The sequence below is a fragment of the Poecilia reticulata genome, chromosome 2 (genome assembly GCF_904066995.2).
Source record: "Poecilia reticulata chromosome 2, P_reticulata-male-v2, whole genome shotgun sequence".
In the NCBI taxonomy this organism is placed as follows: domain Eukaryota; kingdom Metazoa; phylum Chordata; class Actinopteri; order Cyprinodontiformes; family Poeciliidae; genus Poecilia; species Poecilia reticulata.
In genome coordinates this window covers 18054560-18072487 of record NC_088831.1, presented here as the reverse complement: position 1 = coordinate 18072487, position 17928 = coordinate 18054560, and the positions used below count along the sequence as shown (strand labels likewise).

At 40.2% G+C, this 17928-nt stretch overlaps 1 protein-coding gene across 3 annotated transcripts in view; it reads right to left on the bottom strand.

Annotated features, from left to right (window-relative positions):
• vwa8 (von Willebrand factor A domain containing 8) overlaps nucleotides 1-17928 on the bottom strand; it is a 66867-nt gene that overhangs the window by 16751 nt on the left and 32188 nt on the right. For all 3 annotated transcript variants that reach the window (XM_008437498.3, XM_081598998.1, XM_008437489.3), the window contains exons 27-37: nucleotides 16488-16596; nucleotides 15084-15222; nucleotides 13956-14143; nucleotides 8851-8970; nucleotides 8637-8701; nucleotides 8012-8137; nucleotides 7822-7931; nucleotides 7593-7744; nucleotides 7128-7332; nucleotides 6958-7039; nucleotides 5871-6075 (exon numbers count right to left, since the gene is read on the bottom strand). In XM_008437498.3, the coding sequence (XP_008435720.1) occupies nucleotides 5871-6075; nucleotides 6958-7039; nucleotides 7128-7332; nucleotides 7593-7744; nucleotides 7822-7931; nucleotides 8012-8137; nucleotides 8637-8701; nucleotides 8851-8970; nucleotides 13956-14143; nucleotides 15084-15222; nucleotides 16488-16596 (1501 nt within the window). The remainder of the gene's footprint in view (nucleotides 1-5870; nucleotides 6076-6957; nucleotides 7040-7127; nucleotides 7333-7592; nucleotides 7745-7821; nucleotides 7932-8011; nucleotides 8138-8636; nucleotides 8702-8850; nucleotides 8971-13955; nucleotides 14144-15083; nucleotides 15223-16487; nucleotides 16597-17928) is intronic.

Here is a 17928-nt window from a genome sequence, read left to right as displayed (position 1 = left end):
GGCATTTGATAGTAAAGTAGCAGCACTCGGCTTCCTGGCTCTTGACTTTGTGCTTGGAAAAGAAAAACTTTTACTTCTTGCTCTTAAAAGCACCAGCAGAACATGGACTTGTTTCTGGGTAGCAACAGTGCCCTCCATAGCTCCAGTATTAGTAACAATCAACAGGAAGTGAGTGTGCAGGCAGATGAATCTCAGTAACCAGAGAGAAGTTGGTTTCATAGCTCTGCGGTTAGGTACAGAGTCAGGGGTCTGAGCCTCTGGCATCAACGTGCTTTAAATGCTCGGCTGCTCCGGGTTCACATGTTCTGAACGAGTCTTTGTGAATGTGGTGTGAGCCGCCTGCCCCAACCCAGGCCAAAAATAGAACCACCACAGTCAGGTCCAGCACCGGCCGGTTCCTGAAGCCCCTTCGTCCCTAAAAATCCATCAATCACAGGAGGGGGACTGAGCCAGCAGGATTTCCTCTACGTCATCTTGTTCCAGTAATCCACACTTGTCATCATGTTTTACATAGATCATGCTGTCTGACAGAACAACACGCGACTGTTTCATGAAGCTGGCAGTGGATTCCATTCTGGGCTCGTCAAAGAAAGGAGGCGATGAATAGCTGATGACTCCTGGGTTATAAAAACAACGAGTGATGCTTTAGAACGAGTCCTTTTAGAGGCGCCACGATCACTTCAAGTGTGGATGCAAGACTAAAGCACCAAGACTTCAGGGTGGTGAGAGACGATGTCTGTACTGGAATGCCAATATACAGATCTGAAAAGTAGGACCAAGTTCTAACAATTATGGGTGTCAAAAGCATGGACACAACTGTTTTAAAAGTTTACCTTTGTCATCAAGTTCTTTTTGTATCGTGCTATTCTAATTTAGCTGCAAAAATCACTATCACTTGATCAGTGTCTTACATAATGTGATGTCACTACATCAACCAAAGATCTGAAGATTCAGTTTCACAGTTTTTATTTGCGTCAACTGAAAACATGTAACTGCTGGGTGGCGACCAAAGTTTCAGGTTGGTTCCTACAGACAACACGAGATCTTTTCCCACAAGGCTTTGGGAGACTTTGGCCAATGTTGGATGTTTTAAAGAAATGCTTCTGTGTTTCAGCCTGACTCCTAAGCCCAGAAATATGTGGAATCAGCAGAGTTGTGTCAAACAGAATACAACTTGTACTTGAAGGAAGTCTTACAAACTAGGGTTAACATCGGATTGGCCAGCATCCACGACCAATTCCTGAGTTTTTTTTAAACAATTTAATGAGTTTTAATGAGGTTATTTGTCATACATTTTTGGAAATAATTTGTCATGGTCTTAATTTTGAAGTTTCAAAAACATAATTCTAACAGGGGTGTGAATGATGTGGTGTTATTGCATAATCATGTCTATGTATTGAGCAGAAAGTATTGAGTTATAAAGACAATTTATCCTACACCTTAAATATTTTCTTCAGAAATTTTTTTTTGAAAATGTTACACATTTCCTTTATTCTCTATTCATGCTTAATTTGTCTCTTTATTCTCTTGGTGTTATGGGAGTTTCTTCATTTATCAGGATGTGAAATTAAGATCCATATTTTTATTTTAATAAGAAAATAACATTTCCATAAAATTAATTATTGTTTCAAAATGGAAAAGTGATAAACAATATTTAAGTGTGCAATATCTTTTTACATGACTGTTAAATGAATCTTTTTGGTTATGATTACTGTTCTAATTACAGCCTAATGTGTCAATTATGATACAAAACAGTTAAGAAAACAAGGTGATATTTATAATAGTACAGTCTTATTGAATGACATAAACTAAACTGTCATCAATCAGGCTGTTGATAAAGGATCCATCTGTAAATAAAAGGCTAACGTTGACAGCTAGCACAAAGAAAGAAAAGTAAATCCGAATTAGAAAGGCGAATGGATCTTGGATGTGTGGTGCTGAGAGGAAACTCTCCGTTTTATGACTGTGGGAATCAATGTCAGATTCCTCCCTCACATCTTTCTTTCCTTCAAACACTGAGGCTCCCTCTCTCTCATCTCAGGTCCACGCCTGGTCTTGTAGGATTAATAGCCTCATAAATTTCTGATTCTGTCTTTCGACGCCTAAAGACAGAGAGCCATTTTGTTTGTGTGTCTGTGGGTGTGTATGCAACCAAGCACATATTAGTTCACTCCTGAGTGCTTTATGTGACTATATTTATATATGGCTCAGTGTGTGTGTTAGCATAAAGGCATGTCGCTACGTGAATGTCTGAACATGTAGCAGTGGGCTAAACGTATAGCAGGGTGTGATCCAGACAGAGACCATGCTTGTAAAATTGTACTACAAGATGTTTTTCTATCAGAAGCTCAAAGAAGAAAACAATCTTTAGTAAAACTTTGTCTTAAAGTCGCTTGACTTTAATCACACAGAGCATTGCATAGCAGTACTAGTTTCCAACTGTAGTTTGACCTTAACATGACTAAACATTTACAGGAGGAGGGATTTATTTCACCTTACAGCCCAGTAGAACTACGACTACAACTACTAAAAACTAAACCAAACCATTTTTAACTAATGATAGCTAATAAACTTATTAAAACTGATTCAAACAAAAAGTCACAACAAAAAAAAAACCCCAAACTATAATGAAAAACAAAAAACTATTATAACACTGGTACCAACTCAGTGTGGGTTGACTTGGCTCTACTCAGTTATAAGGGTTACTTGTTTTCCACCAGTAACGATTAAGTGTTGTTTTTTTGTCATCTTATTGCAACTGTACTAATCTATTTGCACTAGAAAATAGTGAAAAATACTTTGCGAGATTTGGGTTTTTGCAGTGTATATGGAATAGTGGGACGTTATTCCATATACACTGGAATACGTTATTCCATATAACGTATATTCCATACGTTATAAAAAACAGCCACAAAAAACAGTGGCCACAAAAAACAGCCACAAAAAACAGCATTTGAATGTACAAATGAGTCCAGTCAGCAATACTGCAGGCAAGGTATCAAGGCATGAATGTAAGTAACAGTTTTATTGTTTTTAATGTTTCAGATGTTGAGATTAAAACTATTCAGTCCAGCAGGCAAAGATGTTACTAATGTCTCAACTACATGAAGGTGTTGCAGTTTGCTTTTGAAAACAAAAACAAAATCATAAAAACAATGTAGAATGACCAGAAATGTCACAGGAATCTGATCACTCATGTTCCTTCAAATGGCTGTATTATGTGTTTTCCAGGGATGTAGTGCCATTTTATAACTAAAAAATGTAACTGTGTTCCCTTTGGTTGTTATAAAAATGCTCAATGACTTAAAAGAAATTTGACGTTTTGACTTAACGCCTTGAAATTGGGGCTCTGTCTCTTTAAGAAGCTCCTGCTCTTTCTGAAACTCCTCCTCCAGGAAGTCATCACAACACGGCTCCTCTATAAACCCTTTGACAACGTTTTTACCAGCGTTTCACTGAGAATTAGCTACGATAATGAGCTCAGCAGATGTGCAATTATGTCAGGTGTTTGCAAATTGCTGCTGGCTAGTCTGAAGGAGTTGAGTGGAGGGAGTTGTGGGGTAGTTGAGCTCTGAAATATAGAAGCTTGAAAAGCTCCTCCTTGAAAAGTCCAAGGAGGATCTCCATCCTCGAAGGCAGGGCTAGGTCCACCCAGGTATTTTGAATAGTTGGTTGGTTGCCATGGGAGATTAAAGGATTTCCAAAAATGAAATGAATGAAAAAATGCTCTAGTTATGTTTTTGGTGAGGAAACAACATTATAAAATTATGCAAAGCAAGAGAAAAAGTGGATTTTCCGTAATACTGCCCCTTTAAGGCATGCCAAACAAGTTGCTAAGTTGAAGTTGCTTAAATGTTTTTGAAAAAGATTATTAAATAAAAGGGTACAGATGGAGTGTCTCATTTAAGATTACCAATTGAAATAACTACAACTGGTGTGCAATTCTGCAGGTTTTTACATAGACTGAAAAATATTCACACTGAAAGAAAATGTGCAACCCAAAGACCATTTTACTCATCATTCAGACTCTTACTTTGAGTCAGTATTCTTTAATACTGACTCACATCTGCACATCTGCATTCAAATGTATTATCTGTACTGCCAATATCTCCAGAGAAACCCTTTGGAAAATGTTTAAAAATACAAAAACGAGTGAATCAAATATCAGAGAGATTAGAAGCGGAGATACTGTAGCTACTTTCCGTGAGAGATGCCGATTACACATTGGTCTGCCCATATTTGAAGAAGGCGCTGAGGCCTGCAGGATCCAGCATGTGTATGCACGATAACCTGCTTTAGTACGGGACAGTAGTCAGGGAAGGAAAATGGTGGCGTGTGGCCAACGACACCAGCAAAAAGCAAAAAGAAAGCACTGAAATAGAGGCAGAAAAAATAACACAAACATATTGTACAGTTAATTGGCAGGCTGACTGGATGGCTTGTTTTGACTGTCATTACGCAAAGCTGGAAGCCTGCAGGGAACCACAAGTAAATACATGAACTGTGTGCAGATATGATGGCTGTCTCTAATGTTCTGATGTTCATGGATCACTGTGAATGGACAAGAATGTGTTTGCAGATCAACTGTGTTTCAGCAGAAGCTTTTCGATTGTGATAATATGGAAGAAAAAAACTTGTTTAATGAAATAAAAAGTCATATTTTTACTCTAATATTTACTTTGGTGAATTAAAGTCATTGTAAATAGAAAACAAAAAGAAATTTTGAGATTAATCTGAGATTTTCTAAAAAAAAAAATATGTGGAAATTTCTGAGTTCATAAAATCAAAAATATTCTAGAAAAAAAACTCAGAAATTTAGATTAATCTCAGAAATAAAAAAACAAAACTCCAAAAGTAAAAAAAAAAAAGAAAATGCAATGAATTAAAAATAAAAAACAGAAAATTTGAGATTGATCTCTAAAATTCTCTACAAAAAAAGGAAATTGAGTTTCCACTTTTCAATTTAAGTTTTTCCAGGCAATTTCTGAGTTTTTTTTGGCAGAAATGTACTAATTTGTTTCTTTCCATCTACAAAGACAGATATGCACGTGCTAGAAAAGAAGCTCCGTTTCTCTTCTCCCTCCTTCAGGAGGAAAAACGCCTGACTGCAGACTGTTGCGATGACCTAAAACAAGGCCTGTGGTAAATATTGCACAAATTCTGTGTGCAAACGGGTCATCTTGAACAGACTTGACTTAAGCAAACAGCTCTGCAAACAGACGGAGAATGTTTGAGGTGTATAGTACAGTGGAAGCTCTGTTGATGCAGAAAGCAAACGCTAACACAGGCAGAGTGCGACCTGCAGCTGACTGCAGAGGAATCCCGACCAGCAGGAGGCCCAGGTGTTCAGCTGCAGCACAACATTTCTATTAAGGACTATAATTTGCGTTCAAGGCGGTTTTTAAAGATTTTTCTTGGACACTGACTGTTGGGAACAATGGAACAAATGCTTGATCCGTTAATTGAATCCTTTCAAACCGTGTTTGCCCTTTTATTTCCCCCTCTTTCTTTCACGAGACTGAGATCTGCAGATACACTATCAGGACTCATCTGTCTGCGTCTGCATGTGGGCTCCTCAACAATGCCGTCTCAGTGCAAAAAGGTCAAACCGTTCTGACCTGTTGCGTCAAAATGACAATGACCCGTCTTTCAGCCCATACCAGGAAAAAAAAAAAGCCAGTTTGTGAATTTTGGACTTGGAAAGCATTCCACTGCTTATTAAATCAGGAATGTACAGTTGAATAAAAATGATCCTGCAAGAGCAAGAAAAGATCCTGAATGGGAGAGAGACGTCAAGATGAGATTATAGCAGCACAGTGCCGCCCCTCGGTGGTGCTGAGAGGTACTGCACCCTCCATCTGGTCTCCTACCTGAACAGGTCTGCCATCCTCTGAGCCGATCATGTTCCTCCACTCCATTAGAGAGCGCTGCAGGGCGTCCAGGCCTGTTTCCCACAGCCGGACGTAGCCCCCCATATCCACAGTGACCACGCCTCCAGAGCCCAGAGCGGCCAGCAGCACGTCGCAGTCCGAGACCTTCGACAACCAGTTGGTGTACGGCGACACGCTCATCGACCTGCCAGTCACAAGACAGGGCTTTCCTCAAGATGTCAGAATGTATGGAATAGATCTGTTCGAAAACTATCACGAGAAACATTTGATTGGATTTATGTAACTTACACACTGCAAAAACGCAAAACCTCACCAAGTAAATTTGGTCTGGTTTTAAAATATCTCAGTAGACTCGAAATAAGACAAAACTAACTTATATGATTCAGAAAGAATAGGAGCATGTTTAAGTCAATATTCCCTTGACTTAAAAAAAAGGAAAAAAGAATTAGTCCCAAATTATTTAATTTAAATTCCCATGTAATAAGTAAAATAATCTGCCAGTGGAACTAGTGCTTCTTCATCAATATTAAGGAATTCAACAAGCTCCTGTATTTTGTAAGTTAGTTTTGTAAGATATTTGTACTAGAACTAGACCAAAATTACTTTGTAAAGTTTTGTTTTTTTGCAGTGCATTGTGTAACACACTGTCTACTAGACAGGGGTCATGTAGCAGTAGTCTTCCCCATGATTGTATATGTTATTATCAAACTTTATTTAAAAAAAATCTTTTTTTAAATTTCCTGTTATATTGTGATTTTCTGATTGAATTCTGACTGAATTTTAGGTTTCCATTAGTTGTGTGCTGTAATAATCCCAACAAACAGAACTAAAGGCTAGAAATGCATCCATGTATTCATTTATATGTGGGTTTCAGTTTTTTAATTGAATTACTTCTTGATAATTTAATGGATGTACTAGTAAACAGCTCTGGAGGTTCTCCTCCTCCATGTAATCATGCTTTTCCCCCACAAGGTGGCAGCAGAAGATGTAGAACTAGGATTCTATATTTTTTTAAAATTACAACAACAACAAATAAACCCACAACCTCCATCTATGCTGATTTTACCTTGGAACTGGAATGTATTTGAGCTTCTTGGAGGTCAGGTCGGTCACTTCCAGGTATGCTGCTGCCATTGGAGGAGTCACGTCTGCAATACGGAGGAAGCAAGTGTTCACAAACTCCGACATTCTCAGAAGGCATTCGCTCACTATCGCCCATACGATGTGAACTGTGACCTTTAGGGTAGATGTCCCTCAGGGGCACCTTGGTGGGTGGGATGGCTCGGACCACCTGATTGGCTGAGAGCAGACTGACACAGTTCTCCCGTTTGACTGAGCCGCTCCGCAGCGCACCCCTGAAGAACGCATGAGAGCCGCTTTCACTGCTTTTCATGGCCGACAGGTCAACTGGCCTCTTAAAGCTGTACACCTCATTAGGGGACTGGAAAAAAAATACAATGGTTAATAAAAAAACTAGACTTTGGTTGAGTAGAAGAAATTAACTGCTTAGGCACAGTTTCAAGAAAGGAGGGGCAGCATTGAGACAGTTTTAGGTAAAATAAAGAAGAACTAACCTAATTTAGACAAAAATGTCAAAATTTGCACAGAAAAAGAAAGATGGAACTCTAAATAATCTATTTAGACAGTTTATCGTGGAAAAAAGAAGAGCTGATTTGGGGGTTAGTTACTTTAATGTCTCACCATGAGGTCTGGGAAGCCCACGATGATCTGAGCAAAGCAGCTGGTGTCAGCCAGCACCCGGTTTGGGGAAACAATCTTCTGCTCCAAGGCGGCACTGAGGTTCTCATTGGGCAGCTGCTCATTAGACAGCATCTGGGGTACTACAACCTCGGCTGCCAGGGGAAAAAATGGAAAACAAACATGAAGGGAGAGTAATAATCAACATATTCTTACTTTGTGTGTCCCATACCTGAAGCAGCTCCATGACCAGAGCTGGCCGGGTCCTCACCGATGCTGTGAAGCTGACACACTCCAGAGTCTTCAGCTGTCATGTGCATGGGCTTGGTCAGCAGGAACTTCCTGAAGTTGTGCAGAAAAAAAAAGCCATTTGGAGTTTGCTCCTGAAGAACCTGAGAAGAGATTTAAAATGGTTCCCTTACTTGTTGGTGTTGCTCTCCAGCAGAAGCCACCGGTCCTCTGCGACCAGGAACACTGACTTCAAGTTGATTGGGAGCGAGATGGAATGAATCCGGCCCTCCAGCACGTCCAGCACCTCCAGCTGGTTTCTGCATGAGCGAACGCCAGGGAGCCATCAAAGGGGCGCCATCATTTATTTTTCAGGAACACTGTCCTACTTCAATCAAATGCAACTTAAACAACTTTGCATTTTAAAGCCTTGAAATTGAGCCTCTGTTTCTTTAAGAAGCTCCTGCTCTTTCTGAAACTCTGTCTTCAGGAAGTCACCGTAACAACATTTCTCCATTGAGCCTTTAACAACGTTTTTAGGAACGTTTCACTGTTTGCTAATTGCTGCTGGCTAGTCTGAAGGAGCTAAGTGGAAAAGCAGCGGTTCGTGAGAGCATTGGTTGCCATGGGAGATTAAAGTATTTCTCAAACATGGACGAAAGAATGAAAGAAACACTCCTGGAATGTTTTTGATCAGGAAATAACATTAGAACATAAAATAAAAAGCTTAAAAAAGTTCATTTTCCATAACATAGCCCCTTTTAGATCAAGATTTTCAGCAGTGTTTTGGACAGTTTAGCTTGGATCTGAGCGTCTTACCCATCCTCCTTATAAAAGAGAAGCCAGTTTTTCTTGGAAAAGTCACGACACATCTTATGGCCTCCCTGCAAACAAACAGTCATGTAGAAAGTACAACCTCAGCGAACAGAATGCCAAACTCTTTTTATTATCGTGAATGAACAGAGGAGATGCTCCCTGAGAGCTTGGGAGCCCAACATTCACATCTCTCTCTGCAGACTGTGAAACCTCTGACCTGTTGCTCTTTGCTGCTCCACCAGTTGGAGGCTCTGAAGGGAGTCTGGTCCCCTTCTGGAGACAGCATGAGCCTCCGCACGGCCCCCGTCACCAGGTCCAAATGGAGCACTGTGTTACTCTGGCACAGGGACAGACGGGTCGGACAGAGACACACATGAATGAGATGCAGGTGATCGGTTTGTGTGATCGGCAACAAGAGACCGTGATCGGCGATCACCGATCATACACTTCTTCACGAAAATTGGCCGATTATGATCGGCACATCTCTATTATTTACCCAAAATACTCAATTCTTTGCATATATTTCAGCATTCTGCTGGATGCTTAGATGAGAGTGTGTTTGGTTGGTTCAGACTATTTTTTTTTTTTTTTTGCAATCATATGGACAGGATGTGATTTGGATGGAACATGCAGTGCAGCATCCAAATTCTGTGTTCACATATCTGCAGAGAACTGGCTCGGCTCAGGAGGTGAGGTGGGCCGGGCCGCACACAACTGGGACTCCAGTGGGAGGAACACTTTGGTTTGTCAGACCAGGATTTTTATTTTTATCTGAGACAAATCGGCAGCTTTGATCTGCAAAGGATTAAGGATGCAAGAAATGAATGCTGTGCTTTTGCATTTTAGGGAAAAAAATGTTTGTTTTCTTGTTCAAAAAATGATCTGAATTGTTCGTTTAGGCATTTCGAACATTGTGTAAAAAAAGAATTAAGTTGTAAATGAAAAATCTGCAGACTGTGCCATTTTCCTTGTCCAGTTAATCGTCCAAATAATCGATAGAATAATCAATTACTAAAATAAGAATTAGTTGCAGTCCATGAGCAAATGTAAGACGGCGTATTAGGGCCATTTTAGATAGAAAAGAAAGGAGTACATTCCTGTCATGTTTCTGGCCTGTCTGCCTGCTATGCTCTTCTCCTCATTACTCCTCATCAAGCTCATCTGGCTCACCTGCATTCTGCTGCGCTGGAGCACAATCAGGCTCATGTCCTCCACCTGCTCACCAACTGTTATATTCAGCTCTCAGGCAGGCAGACAGTGCCAGATTTTTGAAAGCCTTAGAGTGAGTAGACATCCAGCATTCCTTCCTGACCTGACCACGACCTCGAACTCTTTTTTGTCCCTTGGATTTTCCTGCCTTGCCTTGCCCACGTTGGATTCTTCACTGGCTTCTGTTTTCTGGTCTCGACCCTGTTTCTGCCTTTTGACCTCTGCCTCCTGCCTCGCCCTTGGATATTGTCTGCCTGATATTACCTACAAGTGTCTGACCCTTTTTCCGCACCCTGACCACTGCTCCTCGTCTGACCCTCTGAGAGTTTGTTGCCCTGATCTGTCTGCCCCCATCCCTTGCCCTCCAAGCTCTGTCCATCCCTGGGTGTGCTACGGGCCGCTACCACTGTATTACCTGGACCTCTCTTTCCCCACTACACAAGGAAGGTTAGTGATCCTCTTTCTATTTTTTACCTTTGGCCTCCCCTCCCTAGAACCATCCCTAACCTGTTTCTCTGTCCTCAGAGGTTCCTGTTCCTTGCTCGTGCTTGCCTCTCCTTACCCTGGTCTTCAATAAAGAATTTTCTGATTTTTACATCTTGTCTGACTGAAATTTCGGGTCCTCAGTTCTGATCATTACACATTCCAGCCAAAGAATTCAGAAATTGAGATTAATCTCAGAAACTTTCTAGGAAAAAAACTAGAACATTTTCAGACAAAAACTCAGAACATTTTAGATTAATTTAAGAGATTTCTCAGGAATTTCTGAATTTGAAAAATCAAAAAATTGCTCAAAAAAATTCTGAAACTTTCTAGAAAAAAATAGAAAATTTCTGAAACTCGGAAATTTCCAAATTATTTGGGTGAAATTTGCTCCTTTTTTTATATCTACATTAGCCCAAATACTTCAGCACAGAACTACAAGTCCGTCCATCCATCCATCCATCCATCCTCTTCACACCCTTTTCCTTTAGTGGGGTCGGGAGGGTTGCTGGTGCCTCTCCAGCTAACGTTCCAGGTGAGAGGCAGGGTCACCCTGGACAGGTCACCAGCTAATCCCTCCATTTAAAATATTTATCCAGCCCCCAGCAGAGGGCAGTCTTCTTCAGGGAGACAGCGCTGCCTTCCCGGAGTCAGAGCCGGCTCCTGCACAGCCACGCTGTCCGCATGGGGTCCCTGCTTGTGTGCGAGACGTTTCCGTTTCCGTGCGTGTGCCTCAGATGAACCGCGCTGAAGGTTTTGTGACGCAAAAGGATTCATCTTCAATTGAGCTTTATGAGTCGGAGCCACGGGGGAGCTGTCCCCGGACCCTGCTACCCTGCTTCACACTAAATGGTTTCCTTATGGCCTCCCATTCCTCAAACACACACATTCACATAGACACACACACACACACACACTCAAAGCTGCATAAGGATTGGTAAACCCCATTTCCTGATTCTAAACATATACTACCATTAGAGGAAGCCTCTTCAAGTCAGATGAACTCCCGGCAGGTCAACGTGTTCCGACTCAGATCCAGTCCGGACAAATGATGTCAGTGAACGTTTACTCTGAATGAAACCTTCAAAGGTTCATTTCACACACACACACATTCATGCGTGAAAACCACTTCTATCCACGCTTGCGAGGACAACGACCTGTGAATGAACCTCCTCTCGTCTGGGCCTCCTCAATTTTACACAGACGAAACTCGATCCATCACAACTGTATTTTTAGAAGTTCTCCTCTTGCCTAATGTGCAGCAGCTGTGCAAAGCGGTTCTGGTTGCCGGACAACCCTAACAAGCATTGTTCTCGTCTCGTAGGTCCGGATCCCGCGGGGCGAAAAGACGTCCATCAACAAACAACCGTCAACTAAAAAACAGACTTGTGTGCAGCTATTTTTAAACGCTGAGATATCCGAGGTTGTCTTACTGAAGATAAAAAAAAAAAAAAGAAAGTCAAAGTACAACAGTTGAACTTCCTCCTGAAGAGACTGTGGTTATAATTGTACAAATATGTCCTGAGAAACAGCAGAGAAATGTCTTATGAACACATCTTCCAGTTCTGATGTAACACACCTCTATAGCTTAGTGTGTCGAGGTAAGCATGACCTGCCAGAACTTAAGATTTTATCTGGAAATTTCCAACAAAACATTTCACTGATTCATGCTTTTCCAACCCTACATTTCAAGAAGCCTCAGGGGTTTTAGGTCAATTTGTGAAATATGAATTCAAATGGTTTCGAGATGTCACGCCGACGTCCCTCCTACATGTGAACACATTGTCTACCGAAAGCATCAGGTGAAAAAATGATATTTTTTATTTAAGATTTCAAATGTTTACAGTGTTTATTTTCAAGGAGTCACTTATTTGGAAGCATGCTGGCATAAATCCTAGCAATAAACGACAAGAGTGGAATTTTTTTATGATGTTGCTTTGAAAGTTGACACCAGAAGTTTACATATGAATTAAAAAGTAAGTCACAAACACCATTTTTGTCTGTAGTTAAATCAGACCAAACCTCTTATGTTTCAGGTCAGTTAGAATCACAAAAAAGATTCCTATTAGCTAAACACCATAATAACGAGAGAAAAATATCTCAGAGATGTATTTATGAATGTCTTCAAATGTAGAAGTGTACATGCTACATCTACATCTACTCAGTATTTGGCAGCATTGCCTTTGAACTGGATGACTTTTGGGTTTCCTTCCACAGGGTTTTTAACCATAGTTTGCTGGAGTTCTGGCCCGTTCCTCCTGATTCCTTCCTAAGTAATTTAATAGTTCACAACAGATACTTTTAAAAGCTCTGTCCCTCTTCAGTGTTCACCATTTTATTAAAAGCTGTTCTATTTAGGCCATCTGTTATTTCAGACACATAAATAAATAAGACACACTATCTTTTTGTTTTCACTACCGTTCACCCAGAATGGATTCATGACGCTCTGTGGTTAAAACATCGGCGATCATTCTCCCTTTGGAAATTCCAACGGTCCCGTTTGATTCATTACTTGTTGTTTGATGACAAGCACTTGGAATTACTCTGACCATGGCCGGGAAAAAACCTAAAAACGCCACACTGCTGACTGCGCGAGGTCAAGCTCCGATCTCCACAGTGTTAACAAGCCAAGTGGGGGAGCTGCTGAGAAATCCCAGCATGGCTCCATCTTCTCTTTAAATGGACATAGACAAACTAAAGGACACACATTATGTGGTGTGGTCAGAAGTACACTTAAAAACGACTCCTCCTCACAGTATTTAATATTTACTGTGACGAAATGTGTTTGGAGATCTTGTCTGTGATTGCTGAATCATACCAGTGTGTGTAACTTTGTGTTAGGGACGCAAACAATTAAACTTATGATTAATTGTCGATGAATGATTTATTAAGTTAAAATTAAAATGGCTGCACAATTGGTAGCACTGTTGCCTTGCAGCAAGAAGGTTCTGGGTTCGATTCCCAACTGGTAAAGTCTGCTTAGTGTTGTTTTTTGGCCGCCATCCAGCAGAGGGCGCCGCTGTTCATCCTGAATCGAAGTTAGTGGAAAAAAATTAAAGATGGCGGAGCCGGAAGAGGAAAGACAAACGGTCAAAACAGAAGAAGTCAATGGGCGTCAACTTCTAATTAAAACATGACATGCATGTGCTACGTAGGCGAGGATGTGACGACACGAGGACACAACGCAGGGAGATTGGAACACGACAGAAAATATACACAACGCCAATAAGCACGGTAGGCTTTGAGGGCTGCACTACATGAAGCGAAATTTTAACGTTCTTTTGAGAGCGACCACAGACAGTACTTCACACACTTTATTCTTTTCATCTTATTTGTCGCTGTATGTTTTATGAGTGTTTAATAATGTGAGAAAACCACTGTTTACTGATTCAGTAAACAGACAGCTGTATTTATACAGCTGACAGAAAACAATGTTTAGATGTTTTATGTATTTATTTTTAATTCAGAACAATTTAGCCCTTCATATTATGGAAAGATTGGATACAAGAGAAAACGCAAGGTTTTTAAGAAAAAATTGATTGCCGCTTATCAATTAATCGTTAATAGATCGATAAGATCGCTCAGCTTTAGATTAACTCATAAATCTCCACTTAGAATGCGAGTGCGTACCTGTTCCTCGTGCAGCACCACCTGTCCATCAAGGGGGCTCCCGAGCGGCGCCACGGTGACGAACGGCTGCCAGACGCCGCTGATGGTTCTGGGGAAGACGTCGTAGAGCTCCATGCACTGAATCTTGTCCCCACGCTCCTTCATGGAGTACAGCGTCACGGGGTTACACATGGCCACGTACAGGGTGTCTACAAAAACACGAGCAGCGGCGACGTCACACTAGAGCTCTGTGCAAACACCTTTAAGTCCTTCCATCACTTCCAAGTTTTTGTTCAGACAGCAAATGAAATTCCCAGGTTGTTTCTTCTGTAGCTCAGTGGATTTAAAAGTGTGTTCAGGCCTTTTAAAATGTCAGGAATGCAAAAAATGACATCAGATTAAACTTTAATCTGAAATTTTAGACTCATTTCTTTCTCATTAAAACTACAATAAATATTAACAACATGAATACATGATGTAAATATCCCAGATTTAGCCAAAGTGGCTAATTTTCATATGTAGTTCTTTAGCAGGTTGATGGAAGGGATTAAAAAAGAAATACAATTAATATGTATAACAATGTACATGACCTAAAAGCAGTATAATTTACTGTAAATGTGTATCATCCAAATAACTATTTGTGATGGATGTACCCTGAAATACAGAGCTAAAAACAAACAGATCTCTTTTGTGCTGGAGAGATGTAAAAAGAAAATCTGTAATAAACCATCAAATATAGACAAAAAGTGACATTGAAAAAAAAAAGCTCATTCCTTTTGTGTAAAAGTGTGAAGATGTTGTTTTTTTTTTTTTTTTAAATAAAAGTTTTTCTTTTACCAAAGAAAAAAGGAAAATCCGGCTTTAAACACATTTTGTTTAGCTGGAGCAAATACAAAAATGGCTCTCAGGGAGTAAAGGTTGCTGACTCCTGTCTAGGCAGGAAAAATACAGAATTTATTATTATTGTGTTATTTTTAAAACCTGACATTTCAACAGAGGAGTGGACTTCTTTGTATCTTTTTTGTAATAATAGAGGGAATTTCTGGCTTTTACTTCAGAAACTCAGTGAAATTAACATAAAGACTTATTACTTGAGACTCGTTAGTTGTGTGTGTGTGACAGACGATGGTGGAGTTAAACGCTCAGTACCGTCTGAGCTGACCACGTCGCAGATGATGTTCACTTCATTCATGGGAATCTGCCAGTGGGCCTTCTCCTCGCTGAAACTCAGAGTCCTGCTTTCCTGCCGACTGCTGGGATAACTCTGGACTCGCAGGAACGCTGGGCCCTGGAAGCACGAAAACACACACACACACACACACTGATGACAGCATCGCTGGTGTTTAATGTTTCAGATAAAGTTTCTTTTCAACAAATCAGACTTGAAATTTTTTGTTTGTGCATAGATGACTGCATTAGCAAATGTATTTCTGTCTTTGCCACCATGGAAACTATGGCTCTGACTACAGGCAAAATGAAAAGCTGAAGGAAAAACAAAAGCTTTTATGAAAAAAAAAATCTTTCTGCTGGCAAGTGTTTCAAAGTTGAAAAGGAAATCGATTCAATTCTTTATTTTTTACTCAATAGAAGACACAATAGTCTGGCTAATAAGAATCTGAAAAGTGTGGCGTGCAGTTCTCCGGGATGAATGCATCTTAGAACCACTTTATTGGAAACCAGGTGTGTTTAACTGCAAACGCAGACAGCTCGAACTCAGTCAGACTGGATGTGGAGCGTCAGGAAACATCATTCTCCCAGTTTCTTCACATGTTCTCCATTTTGATGTACTTTGACTAGTCCGTTGTGAAACAGGAACATGCTTTGATCTGATGTGATATTCTAATTTGGGGTTTTCTTCACTTACAAGCCTTTATCAATAAATATTTTACTCTACTTGTAACAAATCTCTATAAAATTATTCACTCACTTTCTCAGATGACTAGCAAGAAATATTTCACTTTAACACAACATTAGGTTGAGATGTCCCATCATGTGGGAAAATGTGGTTCATTTTAAAGGGTAAATATTTTGATCATTATTTGTGCACATCAAAATAATAAAAAGCAAAGTTGACTTCATATTTCCTTTCCGTCTGGTCCCATGTGCTGTGTGCATGTCCAGGCCTGTCACAATAATACATTTTGAGGGATCATAGAAATGATTGCAATGTTATTTTGAGACCATATTCAACTAATAATAATAGCATTTTAATACAAGTATACCAAATCATAGAATAAAAAAAAAACCTTTAATTTCGTGTAACACTGGAACCTGAAAACATTATAAATATCCAACATAGATAAAACAACAGAAACAGCAATAATTAAATTGGATTATGAAGTCTTGGGAACCAAAATGTCAAAACATAATAATCAGTCAACTTAGAGAAAACAGGCAAACCGTGGAGTTTTTCTCAAAATGGCAGCTTTTCAACAACATTAAAAGGGGAGCGTCTCTTTAACATCTGTTGTCCAAATGACAATTATTGTGTTCATTTCAATTTATCATGTGATTAATTGATGACTTGCTTGCTGTGACAGGCTTCATGTGTACCTTGACGTCTATGGGGCGTGTCTCAGTGGGACAGAGCAGCTTGCGGCGAGCGTTGCCTCCTTGGTTTAACGTCCAATATCCCGTCATCCTGACTTCCGGCAGCGGCAACCTGAAGACAACAATCCAGTCAGGCCGGACACACACACAAAAAGTCATTTCCTGGGGGATTAAAACAAAGAGCTCCTCCATGTGCGCACAAATTGCTGTACTCTTGATTTTTCATCTTGGATAATTATGGGTGGAAATGCTTTTAATGCCCACATAAAATGAAAAACAAAGTTCTGGCCTTTGAGGGCTCAAAGCAGCGGCCGCAAAATGATATCAGATGACAGCTTTGCTCTGCTGGGACGGGGGCTCCTAGAAAACACACGCTCGTCTTTTAATCCCCGCGCTCCCTGGGGATGGAAAAGCCAATATATGCAGAACAAATATCCTCATGTGCTCAGTCATGTCTGAGCAGATGTTTACTGGTTTTCCCATGAATCATAGCTGGAGCGCAGCCACGGGGGCTTATTGGCTGCAGGTGGGGTGAAAAGATGCATCCTGGCCACAAAACGCACACATTCCAAAGAGATTGGGGAGGGGTTGGTGTGTGTTGGTGGAGAGGAGGGGAGGTGGACTCGAGAGGATGGAGGGTTCCGACCACCGTAAATAAATCTATGAATAGAAAGGCAGCGAGACGGGCTAGACGAGCCGTTTCATGTTTTCCATGTCCAAAATTGGAAATCAGGAGACAAAATATTTGCTTTCATGTACACAAGATGTGAGCGGAGGCTGCTGCTGACATAAACTGTTCAAGATGGAGCAAAGAAAAGGGGGACTGGATAACAGAAACAGCAGCAAACATCATCCAGAACAGGGGTCAGCAACCTCTATGGCCCTGACGGCCATTTTGGCTTTTGACCAAGCTAATCAAAAGTTGCTAAGAGCCATAAAAGCAACAAAACTTGTGGAAATGAAACAGCTTGCTTTCATAATACCTACGATAAGATAAGATTTATGTTTAATTTTTTTAAACAAAGAGCAGTTGTAATTTTTTTTTTGATTTAGTAAATTTTCTTCAATAGGAAATTACATTTTTGTAAATTATGTAAAAAACAAAGTCAGCAGGTTGCAACCTACTGACAAAACAAAGGTTGCTCTTTACACTTTTGATACCGATAGTATTTAAAAAAAAATATCAGGGCCAATACTGATATTATATCGGATCGGTGCATTTCTGGTATTAGTATCATTCTTTCGGGAAATGTTTTCCTTACAAATTGCATGAAAATGTCTGGGGGAAAAACTGCTAAAACTGTTATTCATAGAATAATTGTGTTTAAATTTTAAAGCATTGCTTAGTTATCTGGGTAAATTTGTTAAGAACCACAACAAAGAGCCTCAAGTTGCAAACCCCAATCTAATTATTGGGTTATTGTTCAAGGAAAATACTTGTTTC